The sequence below is a fragment of the Emydura macquarii genome, unplaced genomic scaffold (genome assembly GCF_026122565.2).
Source record: "Emydura macquarii macquarii isolate MOO-44397 ecotype Brisbane River unplaced genomic scaffold, CSIRO-AGI_Emac_v2 contig_1254, whole genome shotgun sequence".
NCBI lineage: Eukaryota > Metazoa > Chordata > Testudines > Chelidae > Emydura > Emydura macquarii.
Window position 1 is genome coordinate 8,193,435 of NW_027131391.1, and position 26,652 is coordinate 8,220,086.

General features: G+C 66.0%; 1 protein-coding gene across 5 annotated transcripts in view; it reads right to left on the reverse strand.

The window, feature by feature from the left end:
• Positions 1 to 23,418, reverse strand: part of SMTN (smoothelin) — a 44,030-nt gene extending 20,612 nt beyond the window's left edge. For 3 of the 5 annotated variants that reach the window (XM_067550189.1, XM_067550185.1, XM_067550188.1), the window contains exons 1-11: positions 23,310 to 23,418; positions 21,599 to 21,824; positions 8,885 to 9,045; positions 8,354 to 8,447; positions 6,973 to 7,051; positions 6,795 to 6,877; positions 5,228 to 5,324; positions 4,530 to 4,864; positions 3,969 to 4,035; positions 1,454 to 1,555; positions 374 to 1,072 (exon numbers count right to left, since the gene is read on the reverse strand). In XM_067550189.1, the coding sequence (XP_067406290.1) occupies positions 374 to 1,072; positions 1,454 to 1,555; positions 3,969 to 4,035; positions 4,530 to 4,864; positions 5,228 to 5,324; positions 6,795 to 6,877; positions 6,973 to 7,051; positions 8,354 to 8,447; positions 8,885 to 9,045; positions 21,599 to 21,649 (1,768 nt within the window). In that variant the 5' untranslated portion in view covers positions 21,650 to 21,824; positions 23,310 to 23,418. Of the gene's footprint in view, positions 1 to 373; positions 1,073 to 1,453; positions 1,556 to 3,968; positions 4,036 to 4,529; positions 4,865 to 5,227; positions 5,325 to 6,794; positions 6,878 to 6,972; positions 7,052 to 8,353; positions 8,448 to 8,884; positions 9,046 to 21,598; positions 21,825 to 23,304 lie in introns of all 5 variants that reach the window. The other 2 variants (XM_067550187.1, XM_067550186.1) reach the window with 2 other exon arrangements.
• Between the last annotated feature and the right edge of the window lie 3,234 nt (positions 23,419 to 26,652).

Below are 26,652 nucleotides of genomic sequence, written 5' to 3' on the forward strand. Positions count from 1 at the left end.
CCAGCTCTGGGGCAGGAGTGGGGGGCTCCCTCCCCGGCAGCGAGGAGCAGAACAATCAGGGGACCCAATGCAGGGGAGTGGGACAATCAGCCCTGGGCGACCCAGCCCAGCTCCAAGGGCGGGACCAGGCTCTGCTGATTTCCTGGGAGCCCCACTGATCTGCCCTGGGGACGAGGGGGACATGGGGCAGCTGCTCAAAGGCATCCTAGCATGGCAAAAGAACCCCAGGCTAAGCACCCTACAGAGAGCCGGGTGGGGGGCCAGGGAGAGGCTGCCCCACACGGCCGAGGAGCAGCTGCCGTTTGCTCCCGGGCAGCTCCAGCAGGAGCTAAGCTGTGAGACCCAAGCATCACCAACCCGAGCGGGCACCTACCTGCTCGTTGACTGCCCGGCGCGCCCACAACGCGGCTGCTAACAGGCTGGGCCCTGCCATCCTTGATCTCGATGGTGAAGAGCGTTTTCATAGGGTCCTCGTCGCTGGCGCTGGCCTTGGTGCCGCAGGCGGGAGGCTGGGGCCGGGCTGGGCGGCTGGGCAGAGAGGCAGCGTGCTGGGCGCCAGGCTCTTCTGTGCCGGCCAAGCCTCCCTCGGCGTTTTCAATGGGCCTCTGGGGGGACGTCAGCAGGCTGCCCCGCGATTGGCCAGGCAGGCTCCTCCCCACAGATCTGCCCTCCTCTTTAGGGCAGGCTGGGCTCCCGGCGGGGGGCTTGGCAATCTCAGTCTCTGCCTCCAAGGAGGAGGTGCCGTGCTCCGTAGGGTTGCCAGCTCGGGGGCCCCCGGAGCCCTCCTTGGCTCCCCGGAAGGCAGGACGGGCCGGTGGCGCCAGGCTGAGTCCACACCGGGCACCGCTGGGTAAGTCCGCTGCACGCCGGGCACAGGCCTCCTGAGAGCCCCTGGCACTCTGGGGGCGCAGGAGCTGCTGCTGCAGGACCCGGGAGCCTTTGCCAGGGTTCTCCCACTTCTGGCTGCAGGGCCCGGGACTGGGGCTGGGCTGGGCCGGGGAGCCCGAGGTGAACTTGCGGGCGCGTTCCCGCACCGAGTTGGCTCTCTGGAAGGGCTGCTCCCGTGAGGGCGCTGGAAGGGGAGACAGGATCCAAGTGAGGACTTGAGCCACTCGCCTCCCCGGGCACAGAGCCTGACTGGCACTGCAGGGACCAGGGGGCATCCCCACCCCCAGCTCAGGCAGTGTTTCAGGAGGAGCCTGCCAGCCCATTACCCCAGAAGGGGGAGCGGGGGGGCTCACAGCCCCTCACCAGCTCTCATGCCACGAGGGCAGGTGCCACGCCCCACAGGGCGGCTGGGATGGGACCACGGGCACTGGCGCACACAGTTGACTTTGGGGGAAGGATATGGGGTGTGGGGGGGTATCGGAAGGGGCAGAGCACAGGGCAGGGGGCCGCGAGCCAGGAGGGCAGACCGGGTGCAAGGGAGCCGGGGCAGGGAAGGGGGCATTACCTGTGCTGTGGGCCGGGAGTGGAGAGAAGAGCGCAGCCGGCGTGTGGGCGCAGCGACGGACATCCTGGCGGGCAGGGGTTCCTGGCACATCACGGGTGGGTGCTGCCAGCCAGAGCATTGGGGAAGGAGCAGGCCAAGGTAGCCACGTTAGAACCGCATCACCTCAGAGCACAGCACCCCACAGCCCGCCCCACGGCCAGGGCAGTCGGTCCCTGGCTCAGAGCCAGGCGCCACCCCCAAGCCGCCCTGCCCCACGGGCACCAGGCCCTCAGCCAAAGGGGCGAGATAAGCCAGGCCTGTGCAGGCCCATGGCCAGCAGAGGGCACTAGCCTGCAGCCCTGGCCCTCCCAGCCCCGGCCCCAGGGTGCGCAGAGACTAGGATCTGCCCAGGTGGGGCAGACTCAGGGGAGCAGCTGGAGGGTCAGGGCCCGCGTCCCCCTCACATCCCTCCGAGGGCACTGCCGGGCTGGGGGAACCTGAGCAGCTTCCTGCAGAAACGCGGCGTTTGCTGCCCAACCAGCTCCTTTGCCCGGGCCCCATTCACGCCTCCCACGAGCCCCTGGCCAGGCGGCTGGGGGCAGGCAGAGCGCCCGGCCTGGGCGCTGCCCCCAGGGAAACCCTGTCTGCAGGGGGTAGTCAGGAGCTTCTGTGCAGCGCCTGCTCCCGCACGCTGGCCCGGCACGGACTGTCACCCCACGGGGCCCCCTGCTCTAGGGCAGGGATGCGGGCACGGCAGCACCTGCCTGGCATCATGGAACAGAGCCAGGCTCACACAGCGGGGCGCTGAGTCCACCTCTGCCAAGGAGTCACTCGCTGACAGCTGTTCCGTGGCCGGGGGAGCGCGACCCACTTCCACAGGGGGCCTGATCACCCCCCACCTCTCGGCCAGGGAGAGCGAGCTGCCCTCCACGGGGTGAGGCGTGGGGGAGCTTGTACCTGGGCTGTCCCTGCTCTGGGGAGACCCCACGGCTGTAGGTCTCCAGATCTTCCCTCCGCTCCTGCTCCCGCTATACCCCACACCCCGGCCTCGCTCAGTGCCTGGGGGAGGGGGTGGCACTTGATGGGGGGTTATTTCCCCCCACCCTGTTAGCGAGGGCAGCTGTCACCAGGAGAACGCCCCCCCCCCCCTGCCCCCCCAAGTGGAGAAGGGCGAGGCACAGCAAAGCCTGCTCCGCCCGCAGGGGATGGCCTGGGAGAGGAAACCCGAGAGCCTGTCCTCTCGGCCCCTCCCCAGCCCAGCCAAGAGGCTGGGGGCTGAGTCGGGGGCGACAGGACCAGAGCCAGGATCTCGGCTATTTCCCCCGGCTCCCCATCCTCCGCCAGCCCCTGCGTCCACGGCGCGGAGGGAGCAGTGCGGGGAAGCAGGACGGTGCCGCCAGTCGAAGCGCAGCGCAGTCCCCTGAGCCGGGAGCCCAGCTCCCACTGCTACGCCCGCTGAGCCGCCTCCAGCCAGCAGCGCAGGGTGGGGGGCCAGGAGGGCCCGGAGCGGTGCTGAGCCGCCGGCCTTATTGGGCTGAAGAATGTAAAAGGCCAGAGTTTGCTGCGCACACGGATTCCCTTTCATGGCCCGGCAGCAGCCCAGCAAGCAGGCAGGGGATGTCAACAGCTCCCCTGCACCACCGGGGCTGCCCCACTCCCAGGTCAAGCGGGGCCTTGGGCAGCTGACGAGCAGGGTCAGGGAGAGGTCTCAGACCTGAGACCCACCCTCGTCTGCCCCCCAGGGCAGGGGATGCAGACAGAACACGGACATACACCAGTCACCCGGGCACAGCCGCTCTGCCCTCCGCCAGCAGGGGTCTCGGTTTTGCCTAGGAGGCTCGTCCCATCCCACGGGGAGGAGGTGTGGGGGGGCAAGAGTAGCGCATCCCCTGGTTGGAGCACAGCCCCAGCTCTGCCCGGCTAGCTACAGCTGGGGCCTGGCCAGGAGCCCAGAGACTGGTCACAGAGGGTTCAACTCCTTGGAGCAGCCAGGCCGGACAAACGAGGGACACGAGCCGGCCAGGGGCAAGCAAGGCCACTCGGCCACCGCCAGCCACCCCGGAGGGAGACGCTGCTGCGGGCGAGTTCACAGCACCACCTGAACTCCAGCAGAGGAGCACCGCAGCCAGGAAGTTCACAGCGCTGCCACGCCGGAAGGGCACTGCAGGGGAGACGCTCGCAGCCCCAGGGGGATGACTGGCCAAGCACCCCCAGCAGAAGCATTGCTGTGTCTGCAAGACGCCCCCCCCCCCCCCCCCCCCCCGAGAGGGGTCCCGCCACTCGGACAAGTCAACGCGGCCAATAGGGAGCTGCTGGGGAGACCCGGGCAGCGTCACCGGAGAGGGGGCACGGCTGCGGGGAAGCTCGCAGCCCCAGCATACAAAGAAGCCCTCATCTGATGCAGGGAGGTCCCTGTGCAGCCAGTCCACACACGCTGGGGATGGCACCGTCTACCAGTGCCACTCCCGGCCACGCGGCCCCGGCCAGGCACAGCAGCTGCTGGAGGAGGAGGGGACGGCGTGGCACCTGCCCTTACCAGCGCGCGTCTTGCTGGCAGTGCTCACTGGCTTCTCGGGCGCCGGGCTTTTGACACAGACGATGACCTGGGGGAAGGAAGAGGCAGAGCGCAGGGTTAGCCCCGGCGGCTCCTCGATCCGACGGGTGCCAGGTGCCGGGGGCGTGAGCGGGTGTCAGGCAGCACCCGCCCCTCGCTCCCTGCCAATCCAGCCGTGGGCCCACCCGGCTCTGCCCACGCCCCTCAGTTCCTACCCATCCCCCTGATGACCCAGCCCAGCCCCCAGTTCTGCTGAGGTCTCTCTTCTGCCCTGCAGCCCCTGCCCGGCCACATGTCCTGATGCGGGTCTGGAAGGCGGGTCCCCATGGTGGGCAGTGAAGGGGTTACCCCCATGTCCCACCTAGCGGCCAGCGTTCACGCTGCCCAGTTCAGCCCCCCCGGGGCAATCCCAGCTGCTACGTACAGCCCCTGGGCTCCGCTAGCCAGGCCCCACACTCTAGCCCTCTCCCCACCCGCCCAGCAGAGAGGGCAGCCGCAGCCCCTTCCTGGGCTCCCCCCGGGAACGGGCAGGGGTCTCGTTACCTGGCTCCCGTTGCTGGGCAGCCTCTGGCGGGTCTCCTCTGCCTGGCAACCGTCGCCGGCGGCAGCTGGCACCTCTTGCTGTTCTGCCCCTCCTTGGCTGGGCTCCTCGCTGCCCCCTGCCTCCGGCCGGCCGCACCCCTCGCCGTCCCCCTTCCCCGCACGCTCCTCCGGCCAGGGGGGCTCGCGGGGCTGCTCGGCCCCCGGGGGGGACTCAGGGCTGCGGAAGCTGCACGCCGGGGCCTGGGCTCTCTGCGGTGGCTCCAGCTCCGAGGAGTGCGGGGGACACTGGGTAGGGAGCGGGTCCGGGAGCAGCAGGTTCCCCGAGGCCAGGTCTGCTGGGGAAGGAACCAGCTTCTTCTGTGGGAAGGTCCCCCCAGAGTTCCTCCATCCCCCTCCACAGCAAGTCTCCCGCACACCAGCTGCCATGCCACCAGCCCAGAGCCCCCCGCCAGGGAGAGAGCAGGCAGGCCCACTGCCCCCACGCAGTGCAGCCCCTGCAGGCCGGGACCCCCTGCGGCAGCCTCCTGCTCCGTGGGGATGCGGTGGGGGACGAGGCTGTTGCTCTGTGCCCCTCCCCATGGCTCCCAGGTTCGGCCCAGCGCCGCAGGCAGGGTGTGGGACAGGACGGACGCAGCGCGCCGGGGCAGGAGTTTGCCTATGGAAATCAGGCCCCAATGGCAGGATTTGCATGGACTCACCCTGGGTGCCTGGTCTCGGGGGCTCTCTCTTCTGCTCGCTGCGCAGCTCCCGGATCTGAGCCCGGATCCGCCCCCGCTCCTCCAGGTCCTCTAGCTCCTGTGCCCGGGGGAGAGGGGAGTGAGGGCCAGGCCTGCCAGCCAGGATGCCAGCTCCCCGTCCAGATGTGGGCCCCTTGTCGGGCTGCCCCTGCCAACCCTGCCCACGGGATGGGCCTGCCGGGCTGAAAACCAGGGCAGCGTCGCCAAACCCCACGGGAGCCGAGATCCCTGTGACCCCGGCTCCCCGCCCCAACCGGCCCTGCCCTCCGGAGCTCTGCCCCCAGCCCCCCGAGAGCAACCAACCCCACACCACCATGGGCCTGGGCCCGTGCTCCAAGCCGTGCTGAGATGCTTCAGAGACCCCCCCCCATACTTCCCCGGCCCCCTAAAACCTCCTATCTCTTACTTCCCCACAGGCCTGTGCCCCCCAGAGAGACACCCTGTCCCCGACCTACACCCTTCCCATCCGCCTCTCCCCCCGCCGGCCCCCACAGAAGGGGGAGGGGACAGGAACAAGAGGGCGGCCATTGGGGCTCTGCCACTGGTGGAATGAGGTCAGGTCGCTAGATGCTCCCAGCTGGGCGGACGGAGCTGGTGCCTGGGGGGTGGGGAATGGGCTCCCCCCCCGGCCTGGGGGGGTGACAGACACAGCCACTGCTCCTGGGGGTCACACACCCCACAGCCCAGGCTGCCAGGTGTTGAGTGCCGTTGCCCCCCCGTGCCCGATGGGAGGGAGCGCCATTCCTCACCCCTCGTGATCCCCTCGCACGCACACAGCCAAGGGCAGGACAATGCTTCCAGAAGCCTCCTCCAGCAGCATCTCCACTGCCAGGCTGGCCCGGCCAGGTGGCAGGGCGGGCGCAGGGGAGCTCTGTGGCCTGCTGCAGGTTACCCACAGTCCCTGCTGGGCCCGGGCAGGCGCGGCAGCGGGAATTCAGACCGAGCCGCCGGAATTTGCCACCTCACCCAAACCGAAACATTTGGTGGGGACGGTTCAGGTTGGAGGGTCTGACAAAAACCGGCCTGGATCCCCCCCAGCTCACTCGGAGAGTCGGGGCCCCAGGGTCCACAGCTCTGGGGCAGCACCCCCTCAGCGCCTCGTCCCACTGCAGGGAGAGAGCCTCAAGGTTCCCCTGGCGCAGATCTCCTGCCCAGAGCAGCTACGGGAAACCCACCTGCCCCAGGGCCAAAGCCCCACCTCCCAGGCTCAGGGCTGGACGGATGGGACGGTGTGATTATCCGGGGGCTGTGGAGTCCCAGGGTGCCATGGGGTGCAAGAGGGGTGAGTGGCACTCAGCGATGGCGGGCACCCTAGAGGGTGCTGGGATGTGTGTTGGGGGGGGGAAGGGGGGGGGGGGGAGAGTAGGGAGCCTGGGACCAATGCCCAGCACACTGGGTACATGGGGAAAACTGCCCCCAAGTGCAGCCATAGCAAATCTGTGCCAGGGCACATCCCACGGCACAGAACCCTCTGCCCCAGTTCTCCCAGTTCCTGCAGAGCCCTCCCCCGGGGTCCTGCCCCACTCACCACAGAGCGGCCCCCAGCCGCGCTCTCCAGCGGCTCACTTTCCCCTCGCCGGCTGCCGTGGGCTCGCCCCGCCAAGGTGGCGGCTGGAAGGACAGAAGGAGCTGGTTAACGAGCAGCAGGCGCAAGGCAGCGCCAGGGCGGGGAGCCAGGGGAGCGGGGCGGGCGCACGGTGCCATACCTTCAATCTCCTTGGCCCGCAGCTTGCGGATGGCGGCCCGGATCAGCTTGCGCTCTTCGTATTCGCCGGCTCCCCGCAGCTGCAGCAGGAAGGGACGTGGCAGTGACGCTCAGCCCCACCGCTGCCCCAGGCTCATGGCACAACGTGGGAAGAAGCACCCCCACCACCAGGTCCAGCCCACCCAGGCCTGGCCTCCCCCACGGGCTGGGCCGGGCCGGACTGGTTCAGCAGCCCCCAGAAATCCTGTCCTAGAAGCTAGACCAGCCAGGCACAGCGCAGGCCCCCAGGCGACCCTCTGCCGCTGCTCTGTGCCCGGGCGCCACGGCAGGGCCAGGAAGGGAGGGAGCACAGAGCAGTGATAACAGCCCAGACGCCTGGGTTCCAGTCACAGCTCTGCCACATGGTACCTGGGGCAGGCATGTCCCTGCCCTGCCTCAGTTTCCCCATGTCGAGGCAGTCAAGCGCCACCCCGGGGGGACAGCACTCCAGACACTCACTGAACGCTGCCCGCTGGGGTGAGGAGCTCACACACCAGGCCATTTCTGCAGCAGTTTGGCTCGTGAAGGCTAACTAGTGGCACCCACATCTCCCAGCCCCTTCTTCTCCTCCTGCCCCGGAGGGAGACCCCAACAATCCACATCCTCCCCATCTCCAGGACACAGCCCTAGACTCAGGTCCCCTTGGCAGGACCCTCTCCACTGCCCCCAAGAGGCAGGCCCCAGAGCGTGCCAGTCATCAGCTGGCTCTGACCCCCGCGCTGCCTGACACACGGCTCTGCCTGCCAGCCACGCCCAGAGGGGAGGGCTTGGGCAGCGACAGCCCAGCTCGGGCCGCGAGAGGTCCCAACCCCAACTGCTCCATTGGCACTACCGCCAGTACCCACCTTCCTGGCTGCCCAGAGAGGGTAGCGGACAGGAGCGGCAGGCGAGGGGACACGGGGCAGGTGGGGGAGCGGAGGAGAGTGAGCAGGCAGGAGGGGGTGCTGACGAGACCAGGGGGCCCCCGACGAGGGAGTGCTAGCAATAGCATGGGTACGGCAATGTAACCTCGCCCCCAGCCTGTTTTACAGAGGGGAAACTGAGGCACAGAGCGGGGCGAGGACATGATCCGCCCACGGTCACATAGCGAGCCAGGGGCACAGCGGGGAATAGAACCCAGGAGTCCTAGCTCCCCCTCTCAGGCTTGGCTGCGCTGATCAGAGGAAAGGCGAGGGAGTGGTGGGAACCGAGCTGGAAGACAGCAGGCAACTTGGCTGGCACCAGATCCTCCCCACCCCACACTCAGGGCAGAACGCAGACCTTCCTCCCGCAGCGGAGCCACGGCAGGGTCAAACCCTCCCCTGGAGGGCAGCGGGCAGCCCACGCCCTGCAGGGCAACTCACCAGGGCGGTCAGCTCCTCCACGTCCGTGATGGAGTCGAGCTTCCCAGAGAGCAGTGCCAGGGATTTCTGCTGCTCCTCCTCCAGCCGCTGAGACCTGCACAGAGACAGTCTGACCAGGGGCACGCAGGCTGCCGGCCGGGGCAAGCGCCCCACTTGGCGCAGGCTGGGGAACTGGGCTGTCCCCCCTGCCAGAAATCCCAGTGCGCACACAGCTGCCTGGTGGTGCGGGCAGGGAGCGGTGAAGGCGGCGTGATGCCAGGACGGGGGCACTTCCCCTAAGCTGAGCTGCAGCTTCTCCACTGCAGGGACCAGAGACAGAGCGAGCCTGCTGCCCAGGACCTGCCATCCCAGCCTGCCTCACCCCACACGAGCCCCGTGGCAGGAGGAGCAGGTATCCGGAGAGAAGGGTGGAGCCAGCACCCAGCTGCCTGCCCCGGGCACTGCGAGGGCCATAAACCAGCCCCACTGGGCCGGGCTGAGCAGCACAGCCCTGCCCACGAGGGGTGGCAGGGCCCACGCGCCAGCACTCACCGCAGCCAGTTCTCCTTGTTCTCCTGCCGCTGGCTGGCGCGCTCGGAGCGGAAGCGCTTGGACGCCAGAGCCTCCTCGTCCCGCTCCAGCTCCTGCCGCCGCAGCTCCCGAATGGCCGAGCGGATCTGGCGCCGCTCAGCGAGGTCCAGCGTGGCCTCCAGCTGGGGAGCAGAGCAGAGCAGGGGGGTCACCCAGGGATGGACAGAGCCGGCGATTTATCCAGCCCCCTTCCCCCCAGGGAGTGCCGCTCAGTGCCACCTCTGCGGAGTGCATCCCGCCCGCCTACGCTCGGCACAATGGGGCCGTTTGTGCTGCTGCGCTAGCTACGTGGCAGGGTCACCGCACACGCTGCCGGGCACCGGCCTCTCCTCGCCAGGCAGCGTGTCCCCTTGGCACGAAACCCTCCAGCCCCGGCACAGCGCAGCAGGGGCACCGGCGAGGCAGCGTTGCACACGCGCCGACAGCTACAGCGAGCCGGACTGGGCGGGAGGAGACCCGACGGGCCTTTCCCGACATCGCAGCTGCCAGGGGACCGAATGCAGAGGCAAGACTCGGGGCCCACCGGCCCCAGGGCCCCAAACTGCCCGGCTTCAGATCACACCACGGTCTCGCCTCCTTGCCAAAGCTTGCCCCGGGCAGGAAGGAAGCGGGCAGCACACCCCCGGGCACAGCCTGCCCTCCCAGGCCTGCCCTCTACAGAGATGCTGCGATCTGCCCAGGGGACGGGGCAGGAGATCTGCGCTAGGGAGGAGAAGCCCAGGACTAGCTGGTTGGAGGGGGAAGAAAACAGCCCACGGGCTGGGTCTGCTTGGCAGAAAGGGAGCCTGTGGAGATGGTGATGGGCTGGGGGTGATGGGCACCCCCAGTCCCCCCAATCCGCCTCCGCTCCCACCCCACCCTCAGAGTTTGCTCTGCTGCACAGCCTTGGAGAGAGAAGCCGGAGTGGGGAGGGCAGCGTGCCAGGGTGTTTCCTGACAGCCCATCTCACAGGAAGCTGAGCCCTAAGTTCCTTCCTCTGGGAGGGCTTCGGCTGGGAGCCAGCCTCAGGCAGCCCGAGGTCCCACACCTGCTGCCCAGAGAGGACGGGGAGCCGGAGGCACAGCACAGCCACCAAGGACTGAGCACGGGCACCTGGCAGCGCCCTGGGGAGCGGCAGTTTACCCCGCCTGGGGCGAACAGGGATCCCCTGCCCCACACTGACCTGCCCCCAGACGGGCTCTGCCAGCATCCCCAGCAAGCTGCCCCAGGGGCCCAGCTAGGCATGCAGAGGGCACTGACACACGCCCGCCTGGCGGGTGGGCCCATGGGAGGGGAGGGACAGCAGGGGGGACAGGGACCACAGCAGAGATTCGGGAGCGTTTGGAGCTGGAAGATCCCCCCCTGCGGGAGTGGCTGCGAAAAACCCGGGCTCCAGCAGCACAGAGTGACCTGGGGGGCAGCGGGCCCCGCTCAGAGACCTCAGCTCCAGCAGCTTTCCCAGCCCTGGGCAATACGGGACCTGTTCTCCCACCTGCTGGCGGCACAGCCCCGAGCGCCCGTGGTGCAGGGTCCCCACTGCAGCCAAGTGGCCTGGGCCGCCCCACCACACGGGACACGGCTCTGGGGAGCCCAAGGCCCAGGCCTAGCAGGAGTTCAGCCCTCCTGGGGAAGCCCGAGACCCCTCGCCCCAAGGGGTGGGGGCCCAGCAGACCCCAGGAGGGGAGAGCAGCATAGCCAGCTGGGTGTTGTGCAAGCCGCCCCAGGCGAGCCGGAGCGCCGCTCCAACTGCAGCGCGGCAGCAGCTATTTCTCATGGAATTGGTTAAACAAACGATTTGACCCAAACCAGTTGCTGTTCGACGTGCAGTCGGCGAGGGCCGGGAGCAGTGGTGCCAGCCAAGCCTGGGCTCCTGCGTCCCCTCCCCCAGGGGGATGGCGCCGGGCGCTTCCCCTCACCCTCAGGGCATGGCACCGCACCATCACGACAGCCCCGCTGAGCCAGGCCCAAGGGGAAATGCCCCCAGTGCGAGAGTTGAACTCACATCCCTCCCCGGGGCAGGCAGCGCTCGTCCTGGCAGACTCCACCTTTCTGGGTCTCTCTGAGTGACTGGGGTAGGGGGGATTAATGTCTCCAGCCGTCTGTAGCCCAGGCCCATTCCCCCATCAGCCCCTCCAAACTGCCAGCTAGGAACCCCCTGCCATTAAGCCCCCCAAGGGAGACCCCGCTCCAGATTTCTGGCCAGCACCCCACAACCACTCAACAGAGGGAGCGCCCCACAGGTGTGATGCCAGCCCAGGGGACCGAGCCATGAGACAGGGCAAGGGCCCCCGGCTCCCTACAGCCCCCACTGCCTTCCTGGGAGCTCCTGCCCCAGGTCCCACTCCCAGCTGGCCAGAGCCACGACAGGTCGGGTCTGGATTTCAGCACCGAGCTGGATCCAGCCCACATGCGACGCAGCACCGTGCTGGGGAGAGGGGACTACGGAGCACAGCAGCGAGCCCGAGCCGGGAGTGGGTGGGGTCAGCCAACAGCTCCCTGCTTTCTGCGGCACAGAGCTTGGCTTGGAAGCACCCAGCGTCCTTCCAGGAGGTGCCCGGCCAACTGGACCCTGCCCCCAAGAAGCTGGTGCCCTTGGGTGCCTGTGCCCTAGAGTGGGCTCTGGAAGTCCAGCTCGCCAGGCACCCACAGGGGGGAGAAAACATTCCCTGCCCCACAGCCCATCCCCACTCGGGTGCTAAATGGCGGCGTCCCTAGCGAGCGGCTCCGATGCACCAGTCGGGCGGCTCAGGTGTGCTGCACTCTGCTTGCTAGACACCGAAGCTGCAGCACCAGGTGGTGCTGTTATTCCTTGCTCAATTCCTGACCGGCTGCCGTGATGTAGCCCCTGGCCAGCAAATGGCCCAGAGCTATCCAGAGCCCATAGCACCAGCTAGGAGGGTGAGGAGAGGCTAGAGACCCGGGCTAAGCTGCTGGCGAGCGCGGGCCATCTGTGCTCTGCCCCCGTGCTGTGCTGGGGGTGCGCTGGCCTGCTGGACACCTTGCCCCTGGTCCCCAGAGACCAGAAGGGTCTTCCATCCCCGGAGCTGCCAGCTCGTCCCTATGGTCTGTGCGGAGGTGGCTGGTGGGGATGGGGTCAGACAGCAGAGCCGGGGGAGAAAGAGGAGGCGAGGGAGGGCTACAGAGCAGAGATTAACGGGGTGGAGGGAGAGCTGCCAGCCAACGGCCCCTGGTGGGAACAGGTGGCAGAGTGCTGGGCATCCCTCTCCCCTTCACCGCACAGGCTGCCCTGGAGCGTGCATGCCGGGGCAGGTGGCGGCCCACGATTGCTCAGCCGCTGGCTATGAGGCACCTGGGAGAGCGGCCGAGTCCCAGGGACCCGCCTCTCAACCCTGGTGCCCAAGGTGGGACCCCCCTGTGAGAGGAGGCACCTGGGAGACAGCAGGGGGCTGAGCGGCACAGGGGTCGCACTGGGCTGCCTGGCGCGCCAGAGAGCGCGAACACGGCAGGTACCTGCTCCCGTCCGGAGCCGCCAGCTTGGTCCCAGCTGGCTCCGAGCAGGGATTCCCTCCCGGCACACGCTGCCCATCAGCACAGCTGGAATCGGCCGCGCTGCAGCTGGGGCTCAGATCCTGCGGCGACTGGCACCCCTTCACCACAGCCAGGAACGGGCCCAGGGGCCCCTTCACCACAGCCATGGGCCGGGCTCTCCCGCAGGGGGCTGCAACCCTGCGATCCGGCCCTGCCTTTGGCCCCTGGGGCAGGGAAGCAGCTCCAGACCCGGTCGACTCCAGCCAAGGCCAAGGCTCCCTTCGGGCAGGTGCACAAGGAAGGGGCAGCTAATGAGGAAATTACCCCTTCATTCCCGTGGCCTCCTCCCAGCCCCGCCTCGGCAGCCGCTCCAGCTCTCCAGTACAGGTTGGCGGGAGGGGGGGACCCACAATGACTCGCCAGGCTGGCTGCACTGGGCACGTTCACCCCACCACCACAGGCCAGTCACCCGGCGGCACACACAGAGCGAGACCAGTGTTAGGCCCTTTCCATCTGCAGAGGCTGCCCAGGGATGAGCCAGGAGGCTGGGAGCACAAGCCAGCTCCATTGGGGTCTCTCGTATTCCCTGCTGATGTCCCCCGAACCTCCAGCCCTGCCCCCAGCCCTGCGCCAGCACTCAGCCATCCCGCAGGAGCTGGGATTCCTCCGCTGCCCACTCCCCCACCCCATGGCACTGCCAGGCCTGCTGCCCCAACGGCCCTTTTGTTTCCAAGCCGCCCACGCTCCTGGCCTGCGCTGGCCGGGGGGCAGCGAGAGACCTCAGCGCTGAGTCGGGCTCTTCACCGCACGAGAAGCTACAGAGGCCCTGGGTGGCAACCTGGGCGAGGGGCCGCCCGCCCTTCCCTTGGCAGACGTGGGCCTCTCTTCCCCCGGAGACTGGTGTGCCTGGCCCCTGGGCCAACCCCGCATGGGGACACGTTAGCAGGCTGAAGCAAAGCCAAGCCTCCCACCGCGTGGCATCCCAAGCCGGGGCAGGGTGTTGTGCCCCCAGCAACGCCTCTCCCTGCCCGGGGGCTCCAGCACAGCCTGCCCGGGACAGCGCCTCCCTCCGCAGGATGAGCTCACCACACCGGGCCCCCGGGCTCCTCCCTGGAGCTGCTCCCAGGGCAAAGAACTTGTGGGTGGGAGGCAGGTGCCCTGGCACTGGGCTCCCTCCTGGGCAAGAGGCCAGCCTGGGCCACAGCCCTGGGGCCATTCAGAGTCGGAGCAGCGCTCGGCCTAGCAACGGCTGGCTTGGCAACCGTGCCAACAGCAGCAGTGCCAGCCCGCGGGAGGGCGGGGCTGGGAGCTGACACGCAGGGAGCTGGGCACATGCTGCCCCTCAGGAGCCCACAGCCCATGGGGCGGGGTGGGGCGGGTGCTCCCCACCCCAGCCGCGGGCCTCTGGAGCCGCCTACGGGGTCGGCTCTCCAGGCATAGGGGGGCTTAGGATACAGACCGACCCCCAGGCAGCTTTCAGCCACCTGCTCTAGCGGGGCAGGGCGGGCAGGGCACCCTTGGGGGCTCAGGGGACGTGCTGCCAGCAGCTCCCGAGGGAGCGCAGAGGGGACCCAGACCAAGGAGCAGGAAGGGCCATTCCCTGCCTGGCAACGCAGGCAGCAGACACGCCCCACACAGCTTCAGTCACTGCCCGAGTCAGCCCTGGGCCCCTCCCGGGGGCTGCCGGCAGCCAGGCACATGGGGGTGCAACAAGCCAGCGGCTCCCCTGAGTCCGCGCTCAGCCGGGACGTGCAGCACCACCCCGCGCAGAGGAAAGGAGGGGCCAGGCAGGCCGGGCCCCGGCGCGGAGCTGGGCAGCTGGTTCAGACACGTGGGGGACCCCCAAAGCCTCGGCAGGGGCTTCTCGACACGTACTGGGGGAGGGGAGGGTTAGCAGCGAAACCCCTTTCGTTTGCCATGCAGTCTGAGTGGGGGGCACGCCCCCCCCCAGCAGGTACCGCCCCGCCCATCCCCCAAAGCAGCCTCCACCCACGGCCTTTGGAAAGGCCCCAGTGCCTGAGCCAGCGCGACCTCTGTCAGATCGGCCCTCTCCGGATGCTGCCCTGGGGATCACCCCGGCAGCACCGGCGCCGAGCAGCACTTGCGGACCCCAAGCCTCCGGCGCGGGAAGAGGGGTGCATCCGTGGTGAGCTCAATGCTCCTCTTGCTGCTCCAGCCCGTAAAGATGGGCCCCTGCCCCGCCACGGTGGCAAGCAGACCCATGGGGAACGGCAGCCGCTGCCCAGGGCCCCGTCTGCGGCCCCGCTGCTGGGGGGGAGCTTCAGGAAAAGCCTGGCCTGGACGCAGCCCCGAGACACCCACCCTGAGGGAACAAACCTGCCCCCCAACCAGAGACCAGTCGGAGCAGCCCCAGACACAGGCCCCAAGAAGGGCTCAAGCCGCAAGACACGGCTTCCCAGCAGAACGGGAAACCCTGCGGGGGAGACACGACCGGTGGAGAATCAGATGGAGCCCTCCCAAGACAAGGCAGAGGCATCGCCGGCCCGCCCTGGGAGACAGGCCCATCACCCTCAGCACAGAGCCCCGAGCCCTGCAGACCCTCCAGCTGCTCCCACTGAGATCCCCCCGGTTGTGAACAGCTGCTGAACAAGCATCACCCGGCCCCCCGGATGCGGGCACAGCGCGAGGCCTCCCCAGCCCCCAGCACGGTGCGTCACCGTAGAGGGGACAGACATCATGGTCGGCACCACCCCTAGGGAAGGGCGGCACAGGCAGTGGAGGCAGGGTGGGATTTTGGAGCCCCCCCCCCGCACCATGCCTCCCGCCTGCATCCTGCTGACAGCGCTTGGCCCTGGCACCGTTTCCTGGACAGTGGATCATGTTTCCAAGCGCTCGTCTTCGCTGTCAGCTCCATTTCCTGGCAACCCCTCCACCGCCCCCGTCCCCCTGCGGCGCGCCAGGCCCCGGGCGATGCAGGAAGGGCAGGTCACGCTGGCCTGCTGGGAGCAGTAGTACAGGCGCACGGGGCAGGACCGCCTGAATCAACAGGCGGAGCAGCCGGGAGCTCTCAAGCCCCTTCCCTGCAGAGACACGACTTGTGGCCCACACCACCGTCCCCCACAGCTTTCCTCGCTCGCCGCGCTGGCCAGGCCCCCAGCCGGCTGGGGAGAACAGTACTCATCATGCTCCCCCAGCGCTGGCAGGATCTCACCCCGCCCCACCCCACCCCCAGGATCTCTCCCCAGCCCACTCCACGCCACCCACAGCCCAGTCTCTAACACAGCCTCGCCTTAGGGGGTGGGGGCAAGCACCAGAACCTAGCAACCTGCCTGAGATCAAGGGCAGACCCCCAGCACAGGCAACCAGGCGTCTCTCTGAATATTGGGCTTCTGGGGCTCTCCCACTCCCAGACAGACGGACAAACGGCAAAGGGGAGAACGGAGGAAGGGAGAGAAGCCAGCCAGCACCTCCAGCTCCGTGCCGGCTCTAGATAGTATTGATCTGTGCCTGGAAAGATCACAGCCGAACAGGGGAAACATCCATGTCTCAGCCCCACGTCAGCACCAACCCGAGACAGGGAAAACAAACAGCCCTCGATGCTCTGCGGCCAGCAGCGCAGGGGGAACAAATGTGCTGGAAACCACAGACTGATCCGATCTGTGGGGAAAGGACTGAACGTCCCGCCCTGCTCAGCTGAGCCGGCTTGCTGGGAGCTCGGGACATGCCAGAGGCCCTCGCGCCCGCCCCCAGCCAGGCAGTAAATTAACGGTTACGAGCTAACGCCTGCCGAGCGCAACATACAATGTGGCCTTGTAAACAGGGATCCAGCGAGTCACGAGTGGGCGGCTTCCCTGGCAGTGCCAGGGCCCCATGCCATTCGCAGGCCTCTCCCCATCGCTGGGATGGGGCAAGTTTTCCCATTTATAGGCAGCTGCTGTTAGAAAGCTATAATTACCGACAAACCCGCACGGCTTTCGGGGCAGGCAAAGGGCCCGAGGGAGCCAGCGCAGAACAGAGACAGGGGCACCGAAGAGCCAGCCACGGGACACACGGATGGACTGACCGAGCAGACGGAGCTATGGACAGTAGTCTGGTGCACTTCTATAGCGGCCTGCGTCTCTAAAGGCTCTGTGGAACGGGCTCTGTGAAGCCACATACCCCAGCCCCAGGCAGCCATCTCTGGGGTGGGTTGTGGCAGCTGTTTAACAGCACATAACACTGCACAACAGTTCCAAAGGCAGGACTGGGGCAGGGAAATCAGTGCAGGAGCAAGAGCCAGGCCTGGGAGGGGGCTTGAGGGAAGGCAAAGAAAGGATCCAAAGGGGTTGGGGGATGGGGAATCCTTCCCAGAAGCCTGCATCAAGCAAGGAATAGGTGGACCCTGCACCTGTGCCTCTCCAGCCCTGGCCCGCCCTTCACCCAGCCCCAGCTGTGAGGGGATTTGCATTCCGCCTCTCTAATGAGCCAGACTGGCCTGTGGAGAGGCCGGGAGGGGGAGCACCCCCCAGCATTGGGTTGACCTGGTTGAGCTCAACAGGCTGGGCTGGAGCCCTCGGATGCATCCGGCTGCACGCGAGGGGTGGGGGAGTCCAGGAGACAGCACCCTCCCCCCCCCCACCGCCCCAAACAGGGCTCACGTGCCGGGGCACCCCGAGGGGACGCACGTCTCCCCCTCTGTGGGAGGATTTTGCTCCATGTTCCTCAGAGACATTGATCATCCCCTCGACCACGCCGCAGCCCTGCCGGGGGCTTCCCCTGATCCCCACAGCAGGGACTCCCGGGGCACGTTCCAGAGGCTGCTGCCAGCCCATCCGGGCTGCAGGGTCTGGGGGTTCAGTCCCCCCCATTCCCAGGCTTGGCCACGCTTCCCTTATTGCCGCCCGGAGCCGAGTCAGCCCCAGGAACCGGCCCGGCTCCCCTTCAGAAGCGGCAGCAGTGTGAACATTCAAACCAGCCAATCAGCTGCCCGGCTGCTGGACCAGGGTAGCGGCACCCGGGCCAGAGCGCCAGCGCCAGGGAGCCTGGCACGCACCCAGCTGGGGAGCGGGGAGGTTCCAACCCAGCCAGCCAGGTGAGCCCCGCAAAGGGGCGGCGCCCGCACACCACAGGAACTGGCTCTGCACAGGGATCCCCGGCCCCCCACCCACACGGGGCCCCTAGGAACTAGCCCAAGCCCCCTCCCGCACAGGAATGCATGGGGAGGAGGGAGGAAAGGGCAGGAGGGAGCGAGACCCCACTGGTCTGGAGAAGGGGCAGCAGAGCCGGGGCAGGAGAGGGGAGCAGAGGCGGCTGGGCGTGGAGAGCCAGTGCTGGGGAACGGGGGAGGAAGTGCTGGGAGAGGCAGGCAGTTTTCCCTTATATGGGCTAATCCTCTTCCAGCAGATCGGAGCCAAAAGCCAGCAGAAAAATCCCTCCTCCCATGCCAGCTCGGAAGGGGCCCTTCTTAGCCCGCCTGAGGCGGCGCACGCAGCTGGGGCACAGCTCAGGGCTCCCCCATGCAGCCAGGGACGTGGATCCTAGCCCCCTCCAGCCCCATGGGGGAGACAGTCAGAGAAACCTACCGACCTTCCCCCACAACGCCTGGGCCCAGCCCCACAAGCGAAGACAGGCCCGGCTGTTCTGCCCACGCACCCCATCCCGTAGGCGCGGCAGATCTAGCGGCCCACCTGAGTGCCGGGGGGGGGATGAGAGCATGGGTGACACTCCGCGTTGGGTGGAGCAGTTTGGCCCAGCAACCCCTGGAGGGGCAGAGAGGAGGCGAGACAGCACTCGCTGGATGCCAGCCACGCTTCTCCCCCTCCGAGCACACCTGCCAGCCAAGGAGCTCACCGCACTGCTCCAGCACCGGCTAAGGAAGCCCTTGGCTCCCCAGGGGTAGGAGGAGAATTAGAGGGGAACTGAGGCACAGTGTGGAGACCCCCATCTACGCACGGGTTTCTGGCACAGCTAGGGCACCCGTGGTATGCGCCTGGCAACAAAAACAGAGCCCCTCTCAGCTGTGGCCTAGGCCAGGGGCTCCGCACCTCAGCGTACTCAGAACAGGTCTAGCCCCGGCTATTCCGTGCACCCTCCAATCCCCTGCAGTTCTCAACAGAGCCCTGAAGGAAGCAGCTCCCCTCTTCCCACGTCCTCCCGCAGGTCTCGCTCCGGGCATCACCCGAAAAGCCTCCTCCTCCACGGGGCCAGCGATGACGCCTGACTGCAATCGCTCCCCTCCTTGGTGTCCCCGCGCCGTGCACGCCTGCTGCTCTGCCTACGGCCACGTGTGCGTCTGGTGGCTTCCCAGCACTGCCCTGCTCCTGCCAGACAAACCAGGTGCTCCAGTTCTCCCTTCAGCTGCTCCCCTTCACCAAGACTCTGCTTCTGGGGGGTGTCACACAGGCCGGGCTGTGCCCGTGCCCTCTTCTCCCCCACTCCCCTCTGCCGGCCTGGCCCACTGACCCCCCCCCCAGCTCTCTACACTGCCACAGCTTCTCATCAGCACATGAAGGATCAGTCACGCCCTCCAGCCACAGCCCGGGCTCCCGGGTCACCGCAGGGTCCCTCACTCCAGCCGCTTGCTCCACTGCAGCCCTGGGCCTTCCCCTCTGCTGGTCTAGTGCCAGCTTCCTCCATCCCTTCACGTCATCGCCCCGCGGTGGGGGTGACAGCCTTCTCCCCCGCGGCGAGGGTCGGCTGCCACAGCCTTCTCGCGCTACCACTCCTCGCTGCCCTCTCCTCCTGCAGAGCGGGCAGGGGTAGGGCCCCGAGCTGCCATCCAGAGCGGCCCTGGCGGGCGGCGTGTTCCCGAGGGCAGGCTCCCAGACACGTGCAGGACAGACCGGCCAAGCACCGGCCCCCCCAAGCCCCGGGTGGTGCCAGGTCACCATCCCACTGCCTGCTGAGCTGGGACGTTCTTCCCAAGCTGACTCAGCTTCCTGCCGTTAACCATTTCCCAGGATCGCTCGGACGGGCACCACTTCACTAGCAGTTCGGCCGTTGGAGCCAAACCCTCCAGCTGGGGGCTGGCAGCGAGCAGGAGCCAAGGCAGAGGAGGGGGCTGTCAGTCATCAGCTGGGTGCCCGGACCCACAGCAGAGAGGGGGCAGCGCTCTTCCCAGAACCGGGCTCTCCGGGCCTCTGCACAGCCCAGGGCCCAAGATGGATGCCTGTGACCCAGCGAGAGCATGGGGAACTTTATAACTCCCGGGCCATCAGCCATAAATTAGCACACAGCTCTGATCTCCAGCCCGTCCATCGTTAACTCCCTGCTGCGCGGCAGTAGCCTGGGGCCAGGACTCCAATGCCCATGGCAGAGTGTGTGGGGAGGGGAGGGGGAACAGGACGTTTCTGCTCCAGCCCACAGGGTCCGGAGTGCGTTGATCTATTCGGCAGACCCGCGAAGCAACACGACATGGGCCAGGGAGGGAGCTGGAGCGGACAGGGAGCGCCGGTGCCTGCAATGCAGAGCACGGGCAGAGCGCTTCCTGCTGTGACGGGCTTCTAGCAACAGGAAGCAAGTGCAAGGTGTAGGGCAGGGCACCTGGGCGGGGAGGAGCCAGACCTGAGCCAGACAAGCACAAGGCAGGTGGCAGGCAGCGGGCGCCCAGAGCCCAGGCGGGGAGCGCGTGGCAGCGCAGCAGGCCGGGCAGGGTGACGGAGCAAGCCGCAGAGAACAGCCTGCAGAAGGGACCGAGGGACGCCCGGGCCGGGGCTGCAGTCAGCAGCGGCAGGAAAGCGAGCTCGGCAGCGTGCTGGCAAACCCTGTGCCGGGCACAGTGGCACTGGGCCGACAGAGCTGGGGAGTGGCACCCCTCTCCCCTCCCTGGGCCAGAACAAGGGGGATGAGGCCATCGCAAGGCCATCGCTCGGGCAGGGCCTGGCAGACTCATGCTTCCTCCGAGAAGCTGCTCCTTGGACACACACCACCCTCTCTGCAGACGCACAGGCCCCACTGTCAGGCCCTGGGGGTGGGGGCTCAGCAGGTGCTGGAGCTGACCCCTCTCCCGGGTCCCTGTGTTCCCCATGGGAGCAAGCAGCAGCCGCCGGCTCAAGGGATTTGGGCCCACCCGCCTCCTGGACCAGCCTAATCCCAGGCTTTGGTGCTCCGCACTCTGCTCAGCCCCATGGAGGATGGAAGGTCACAAGGAGCCCTGCGCGCCCGGCTCAGTGGGGAGAGCTCGCAGGGGACCCCAGAGCCCCCAGTAGCCGGGACCGCAGCACGCTGCCAGGGACGCAGGACAGGCACTCACACAGGCGCTGCCAGGGGTCCGTCGCTATCTCCGGGCTCTGGGGCGATGGGCGACTGGCAGCGCAGCCAGAGATGGGCCCAGGCCCCACGGCACTGAGCCACCCTACAAAGGCTCAGGAAGCTTGCCAGGCCAGACTATTCCACTGGACGTGCCCCATCTCATCGCCCCCTACGCCACAAAGCAGTAGGCTAGGACCCCTCACCTTCTGTTATGAGCAGGCCTCAGTACAAACGCCAGCCACCTTCCCGCCGGGTCCGGGCCCGGGCCCAGACCTGGCACCGCGGGTCAGTGGAGAGCAGGCAGAACCGTTCTACTTACAAACAAGCAGCCGCCCAGCCCACCCCTCCCCGGCGCATCCACATCACACTGGCCCGGAACGCACCACAATGCCATCAGGCACCGAGCAAGCCCACCATGAGGAAATCAGTTTCCAAGAAAGGTCCTGTCTACACTAATCGCCGCTGCCTTGGGGCGCTCCGCTTCCTACCGTGGGTGGAGAACTAGCCTCGTCTGGATAACAAACTGAGCCAGAGCCTAGGAGCACAGACATCCTGGCAACACCGAAAGACCAAAGCATGGCAGGGCTGTAACTGAGCCCCTCAACCCAACAACAGAAACAAAGCCACAACCCCAGGGTGGCAGGGCCTTACTCCAGCAGCAGCAGGCTGGGCATACAGCCTGCCCAGGCTGCGCTCTGTCAATTACAGGGATTGTTTCCATTTCCTTGTCCCATCTTGATTACAGCTGAACACCTGACTCACACTTCCCGGCACCCAGACAGCCCCAGCGTTCAGCCAGCCATCCTGGACTACAGCTGCCTGGGAAAGCTAGAGCAGAAAGGTGGAGGCCAGGTGAGTGGGTGGGTCTGATTACACTTGGAAGCAGTTTTAGGCAGGGAAGGCCCGAGTGTGAGCAGTCTGCGGAGAGGACACCGCCAAGGGCAGGTGCTACTGACGAGATCCCCTCCGGGATACACACATGCTTTCCCACCAGGCTGCATCTCTGCAGGGACTCACCAGTTTCCGGAGGGCTCCCTCATCCATGCTCAAGAGGTTCTCTTCAGACATGCTTGCCTCCTTTCTCCCCAAACGCAGCGGGACTCAGTGCTGGTCACAGTCCCTGCGCTGGGCGGGTCTCAGGGCTGGAGGCTGCGTGGAATGGAGCAGATGGAAGCAGGTCGCAGGGCCAGGCTCAGGCCCCAGCCCCGGGCTGCGCTGGAACTGCCGGCTCACAGAAGGAATTCTGGAAAGAAACAGATCGCAGGCGTGTCAGTGAAGCTGCAAAGAGATTCCTGGATTGATTGAACCGCTGCTGAGGCAAACGGCATCAACCTCCAGCTGTTTCACTGGCTGCTAATCCAGTGGTGGGAACAGCCACTCTGAAAGCGATCCACAGCCTAATCCAAGTTCATCACCACCACGCTAGGGTCTCCCAAAGGCAGCAAAGTACATCGCTCCCACTCACACAGGGCTTCTGCCTGCTTCTCCAGCACTGCACCCCCATTCATGCATCCAGATCTGCCAGCGCCCTCAACCTCGCTCCCTCCCCAGGTTATTTAACCAGAGCCACCAGCCGCCTGCATCTCCCCTCCCCCCACCATGTTTTATTCAGGGAGACAGAGATCCCCCATATATAGTTTGATCTTATTAGAACCAAAATAAGAGACTTTCCACTTCAGAGAGATACAATATTTGGGCATCAGGAACTACAGCCAGAAAGGGAAAGTGGCCAATTACCCTCCGTCTATTACCATGTCTTGGCGGGTCTGAGCATACCCACCTTCTCATTACCGGCCAGGTCCCACAGCCCTGCCCAAACGTCTCTGTTTACACTGTGTTTGAGTCCCTCAGAGTTCAGTGCTGGAAAAGTCATGGGGCTACCAGCAAAGTGCAAGACTCTGCTCTGGGGCAACAGAGGAGCCCGGAGAGCCCATCCCACCCATGGCCTCTCTGCTGACACAGCCAACTCAGGTCACCCGTTAGCACCAGCTGTGAGGTGGGTATCTGCCCACAGGGATCAGACCAGCAGCTCACTTCACATAAGCCACCAAACAACTATTAGCAGCCTTCAGGCACGGCTCTTCTCAGGTCCAAATGAGTTAGCCCTGGGGCAAAAGGCTCTCCATAGCCTACAGGCTACTCCTACCAGGTCCTACACTGGGACTGCCCAGGATGCCAGATTTCTCTGGGACTGGCTCTATCCTCAAACCCTCCCCACCACCTTTTAATCCAGGACTAAAGGAACTAGGAACTGCCACACCAGATCAGACAAGTAGCTCATCTCTGACAGTAGCAGTGCCGGATGCCTCAAAGGAAGGGAGGGGAGAAATCCATAGGCCACAGCTCTGGAATAGCTTGTCCCCAGGGAGCCAGGGGCTGGTTTAAATTAGAGAATTTCACAACTTTTAGGTTTGTTTGGGTTGGAGGGAGGGCTTGGTCAGCATCTTTCCCTCCCCTCTTTAATCCGGATTACCAAACAGCACCCCAATCAGGATTGCACAGGATCCTCAATGGTTTAATCCAGATTAGCAAATATATCCAACCCCCACGAGAGTTAACCAGATCCTCCAATTCCTTAATCCGGATCAGAGAGCACCCCCCATCCTCAACTGGGAATGCCTGCCCAGCCGCCGCAGGGCCAGCCCTTTAACCCACACTGATCAAACCCTCAATCCGGATTAGCCAGTGCCTACCCCCCCCAATCCGGAGCGCTGCCTGCACACCTCACCCTGTGTCGGCAGGCCCATGAGCCGCTCCGCGGCCGCTCGGCAGGATCCGGACTCCGCACCGCTCCGCTCCCGGCGCAGCTGGGACTGCCCAGCGCGCGCGGACCAGCCAGCCACCAGCCGCCAGGCCCCACCCTCACTCCCACCAATCACCGGCCGCGGCCGGCCCAATCCGGCTCAGCCTCCTTCTCCATTGGCTCATTTCAATTCATTGACCCCGCCTCAGTGACCATAACTCCGCCCCCTCCCGCGGCATGCTGGGGCGTGTAGTTCTGGGAGGCGCGGGGGCGGGGCCAGGCCAGCAGATGCCCGTAGCTGGGGTGCGCTCAGTGCAGCCTTGCAGGGAAGGGCTGCTGGGGGCTCCCGGGGCTGCGTGCTCTGGGGCTGAGCCTGTGCCCACCTGCTGCCCCCGCTCCACTGATCAGATACCTTGTCTTTGCCCTTGGTCCCCTCCTGGCCTAGCCCTGCCCTTCCTATCGGCCCTGATCCACTATCATCCCCCCACCCATGCCCCCCTCCAGCGCCCATTGGTCATGTTCCCCACCCGCACCAGCATGCTCCCTGCCATGATGCCCGGGTGTGGGATGAGCTCCCTGAGAACAGCTGCAAGGCCACTCCTTGAACTCCCACCTCTGCCTGGTGCCTACAACACTCATGGGGGTGGCTCTGCGGCTGGCATGCTGCCCTCTGCGGCAGGGAGCCCTGGGGAATGGCTGCGCGTCTGCTCCAGTTGGATGGTCTCTGTTTGCGTGATCCAGGATTGAGGCTCTCCCGGGAGAAGAGGCCTGATGGAGCGGAGCCTGTGGTTTTTGTATTGGGCTGCCACACCACATCACAGCCCACTAAAGGGGGGAAGGTGCTACCCTTCTGTGGGGTGATCCTGGTGTGCTGTAGGTGCCCGGATCCCACAGTGATGTAAGCTGCAGAAATGGCAAGGATCCAAACAACCGGCCAAGGACAAAACCAACCGGGTTAGGCAACACCCGCACGTCTTCTCCCCTCCCCCCAAGACAAAACCAAACAGGAGGAGGCTGAAAAGCAGCAGTGGCGAAAGGGGGGTTGTTAGTGGCATGGCAAAGGTGGATGCTGTAGAGGAAACCAAAAGACAATTAGAAATGTTGCAACAGGCCAGCATTGCTTGAAATGGCAGCACGCAGATCTCTGATCTGTCGGCTTCTGCCTGCCCCTGCTGTTTGAGCTAAAGGAGAATCTCCAGCAGCTGGTAGTCAAACAGGGGCTATGACACACAGCTGAGGAGCTCTGAGTCAGCCAATAGAAGGCAGTGGGGCGGGAGGGAGCACGTGCACAGCCACACTAACTGGATAATTACAGCACTCCCGTAGCAGGGCCTGTGTTCAGCGTGTTTAAAAACACTAATTAATGCTGTGAGGTCACAGGGTCCGAAGATGAAATTGAGACCCAGGAAGACACGTGAGTCACTCAAAGTCACTTGCTGAGATCAGGAACAAGGCAGTGCTTGGGCCACCATGTCCTGCTGCCTTCCCAACAGAGGCCCTGCACTGATGGGAATTCCTAGATGTCAACGGCCCAGGGGGAGCCGCCAGCAGTGACAGCCGGCTGGTTTTTACATTCCCTCCTGCAGGGCTCCACCCCCTGCTGTCGTGGGAGGGTCGGCAGGCCAGGGGGAGGACAGGAGGTACCTTGCTAGGGAGTGAGATGAGATGAGATGCTGCTGTGAATTGTCCCTGTGACAAACAGGCTGAACGAGGAGCCATCTTCCCAGTTTTTAGTTTGGGGGCAGGGAAGCTGACTGGCAATAAAGTGGGGGAGAGCGCCCAGGGCCGGGCAAGCATCCAAGGCAGACTGGCCTGGGCCAGTGGCGTGTCTGGCAGTTGGGGGGCTGGAAGAGGATGGGGCTAGAGCTATGAGGTCAGGGAGATTGTAGGGAGGGCTAGTGAGACAGACTGAGGTCCCCCTCTGGGGCTGGTGTTCGCTTGGGGGGGGTGTGAGTTTGGGCCAGGGTTGCTTCTCTCCTGGTCTCTGTAGCGGGGTCAGGCTGGGCAGATGGCAGCTCCCTCCGTGCGGTGGGAAGGGAATGTGCTCTGAGCGGCCACTGTCACTGCCCGATGGCAACCTGCCAGCTGCTCACATGGCCGTGGAGGATGCCACCCCCTCCTGGCAGCACTTGCCCCTCTCTCCTCCCCCTGCTCGTGGGCAGGGCAGGCCCTGGGGACTCGGGGTCAGCAGAAGCCATTCCAAGGGCAGCTGTTTGGGGCGGGGGCTGGGACAGGGAGGGTCCCTGTGAAGCCTGGGAGTGGGGCGGGGGGCTGTGGTGACCCATGGGCTGGGCAGGGTCTCTCGGTTCAACTTAGCCTTCCATGTGGGGAGCTGGGCTGGGTCTGCCCTGGGAGGCTCCCTCCTGGCAGCTCCCTGCTCCCAGCCTGGCCTGTGTTTATTTGGACTAAATATGGAAACCCAGCCCTTTATTCTGAGCACCAGACACACCCTGGATTCCAGACTTTGTTTTTAGCTTCATTGCCGTGACTTTTGCCCCTTCGCTGCCCTCTCCCCCTGTCTGCACCTAGTGGTCACAACCCGACCCATAGGCTGGCGGGGGTGATGTACGGCTGAGCCCACAAACCGTGAGAAGTACAGTGCTCTTGGCTTCGTTTTGTGCTTTCTGCAGTCATTATTGGCCTGGTGACTCAGCTCAGGGTCTGCGAGACGGGAGAGGGAGCAGACAGAGGGTCTTGCTCTGTGCCCTCTTCTATGGCAATGGGTGCAATTCAAGGGAGGGGGCTGGCACAGCCTCTTTGGATGGCTGCCGTGGGAGCGTTGCCCGGGGAGTCCTGTACGAGCAGGTGCCTTACACTGCCTGGGGCTGAGTCTCCATCAGCTCTTCATCTTCAGGCAGGTCCCAGGTTGCAGAGGTCTCCCTCCCCGGGGGCAGCGTGGACCCTTGGCAATAAGAGGCTCCCCCCAAGCAGGCCCTGATCTCCCAACGGGGCGCTGCGGGGGAACACAGCAGGTGGGTTCTTCCTGCCAGGGGGCCCTGCAGGCAGAGCCGTCAAGGTTCGTTCCCCTGAGGAATTCAACAACTCGTTACCTGGGAGCCTCGAGACCAGGGTTGGGGTCCACCTGCAGCTAGAGAGCATCAGCCAGCAGCAGCATCTCCCTCCCTGCCTGCCCGCTGGCTGGGGCGTGGCTCTGCAGCCCTTCCTGGGGTGCTGCCAGTTAAAAGCCAAGCCCTGATTCTCCACTGCCTGGCAGCCACCGAGCACCAGTCCACAGAACTGCCCTTGCAATACAGGTCTCCTCTGGGCTGCCACCGTGGCTCCTACACCACGGCTCCCCCCAGCGGAGCGGGCATGCCCCCCGCATATA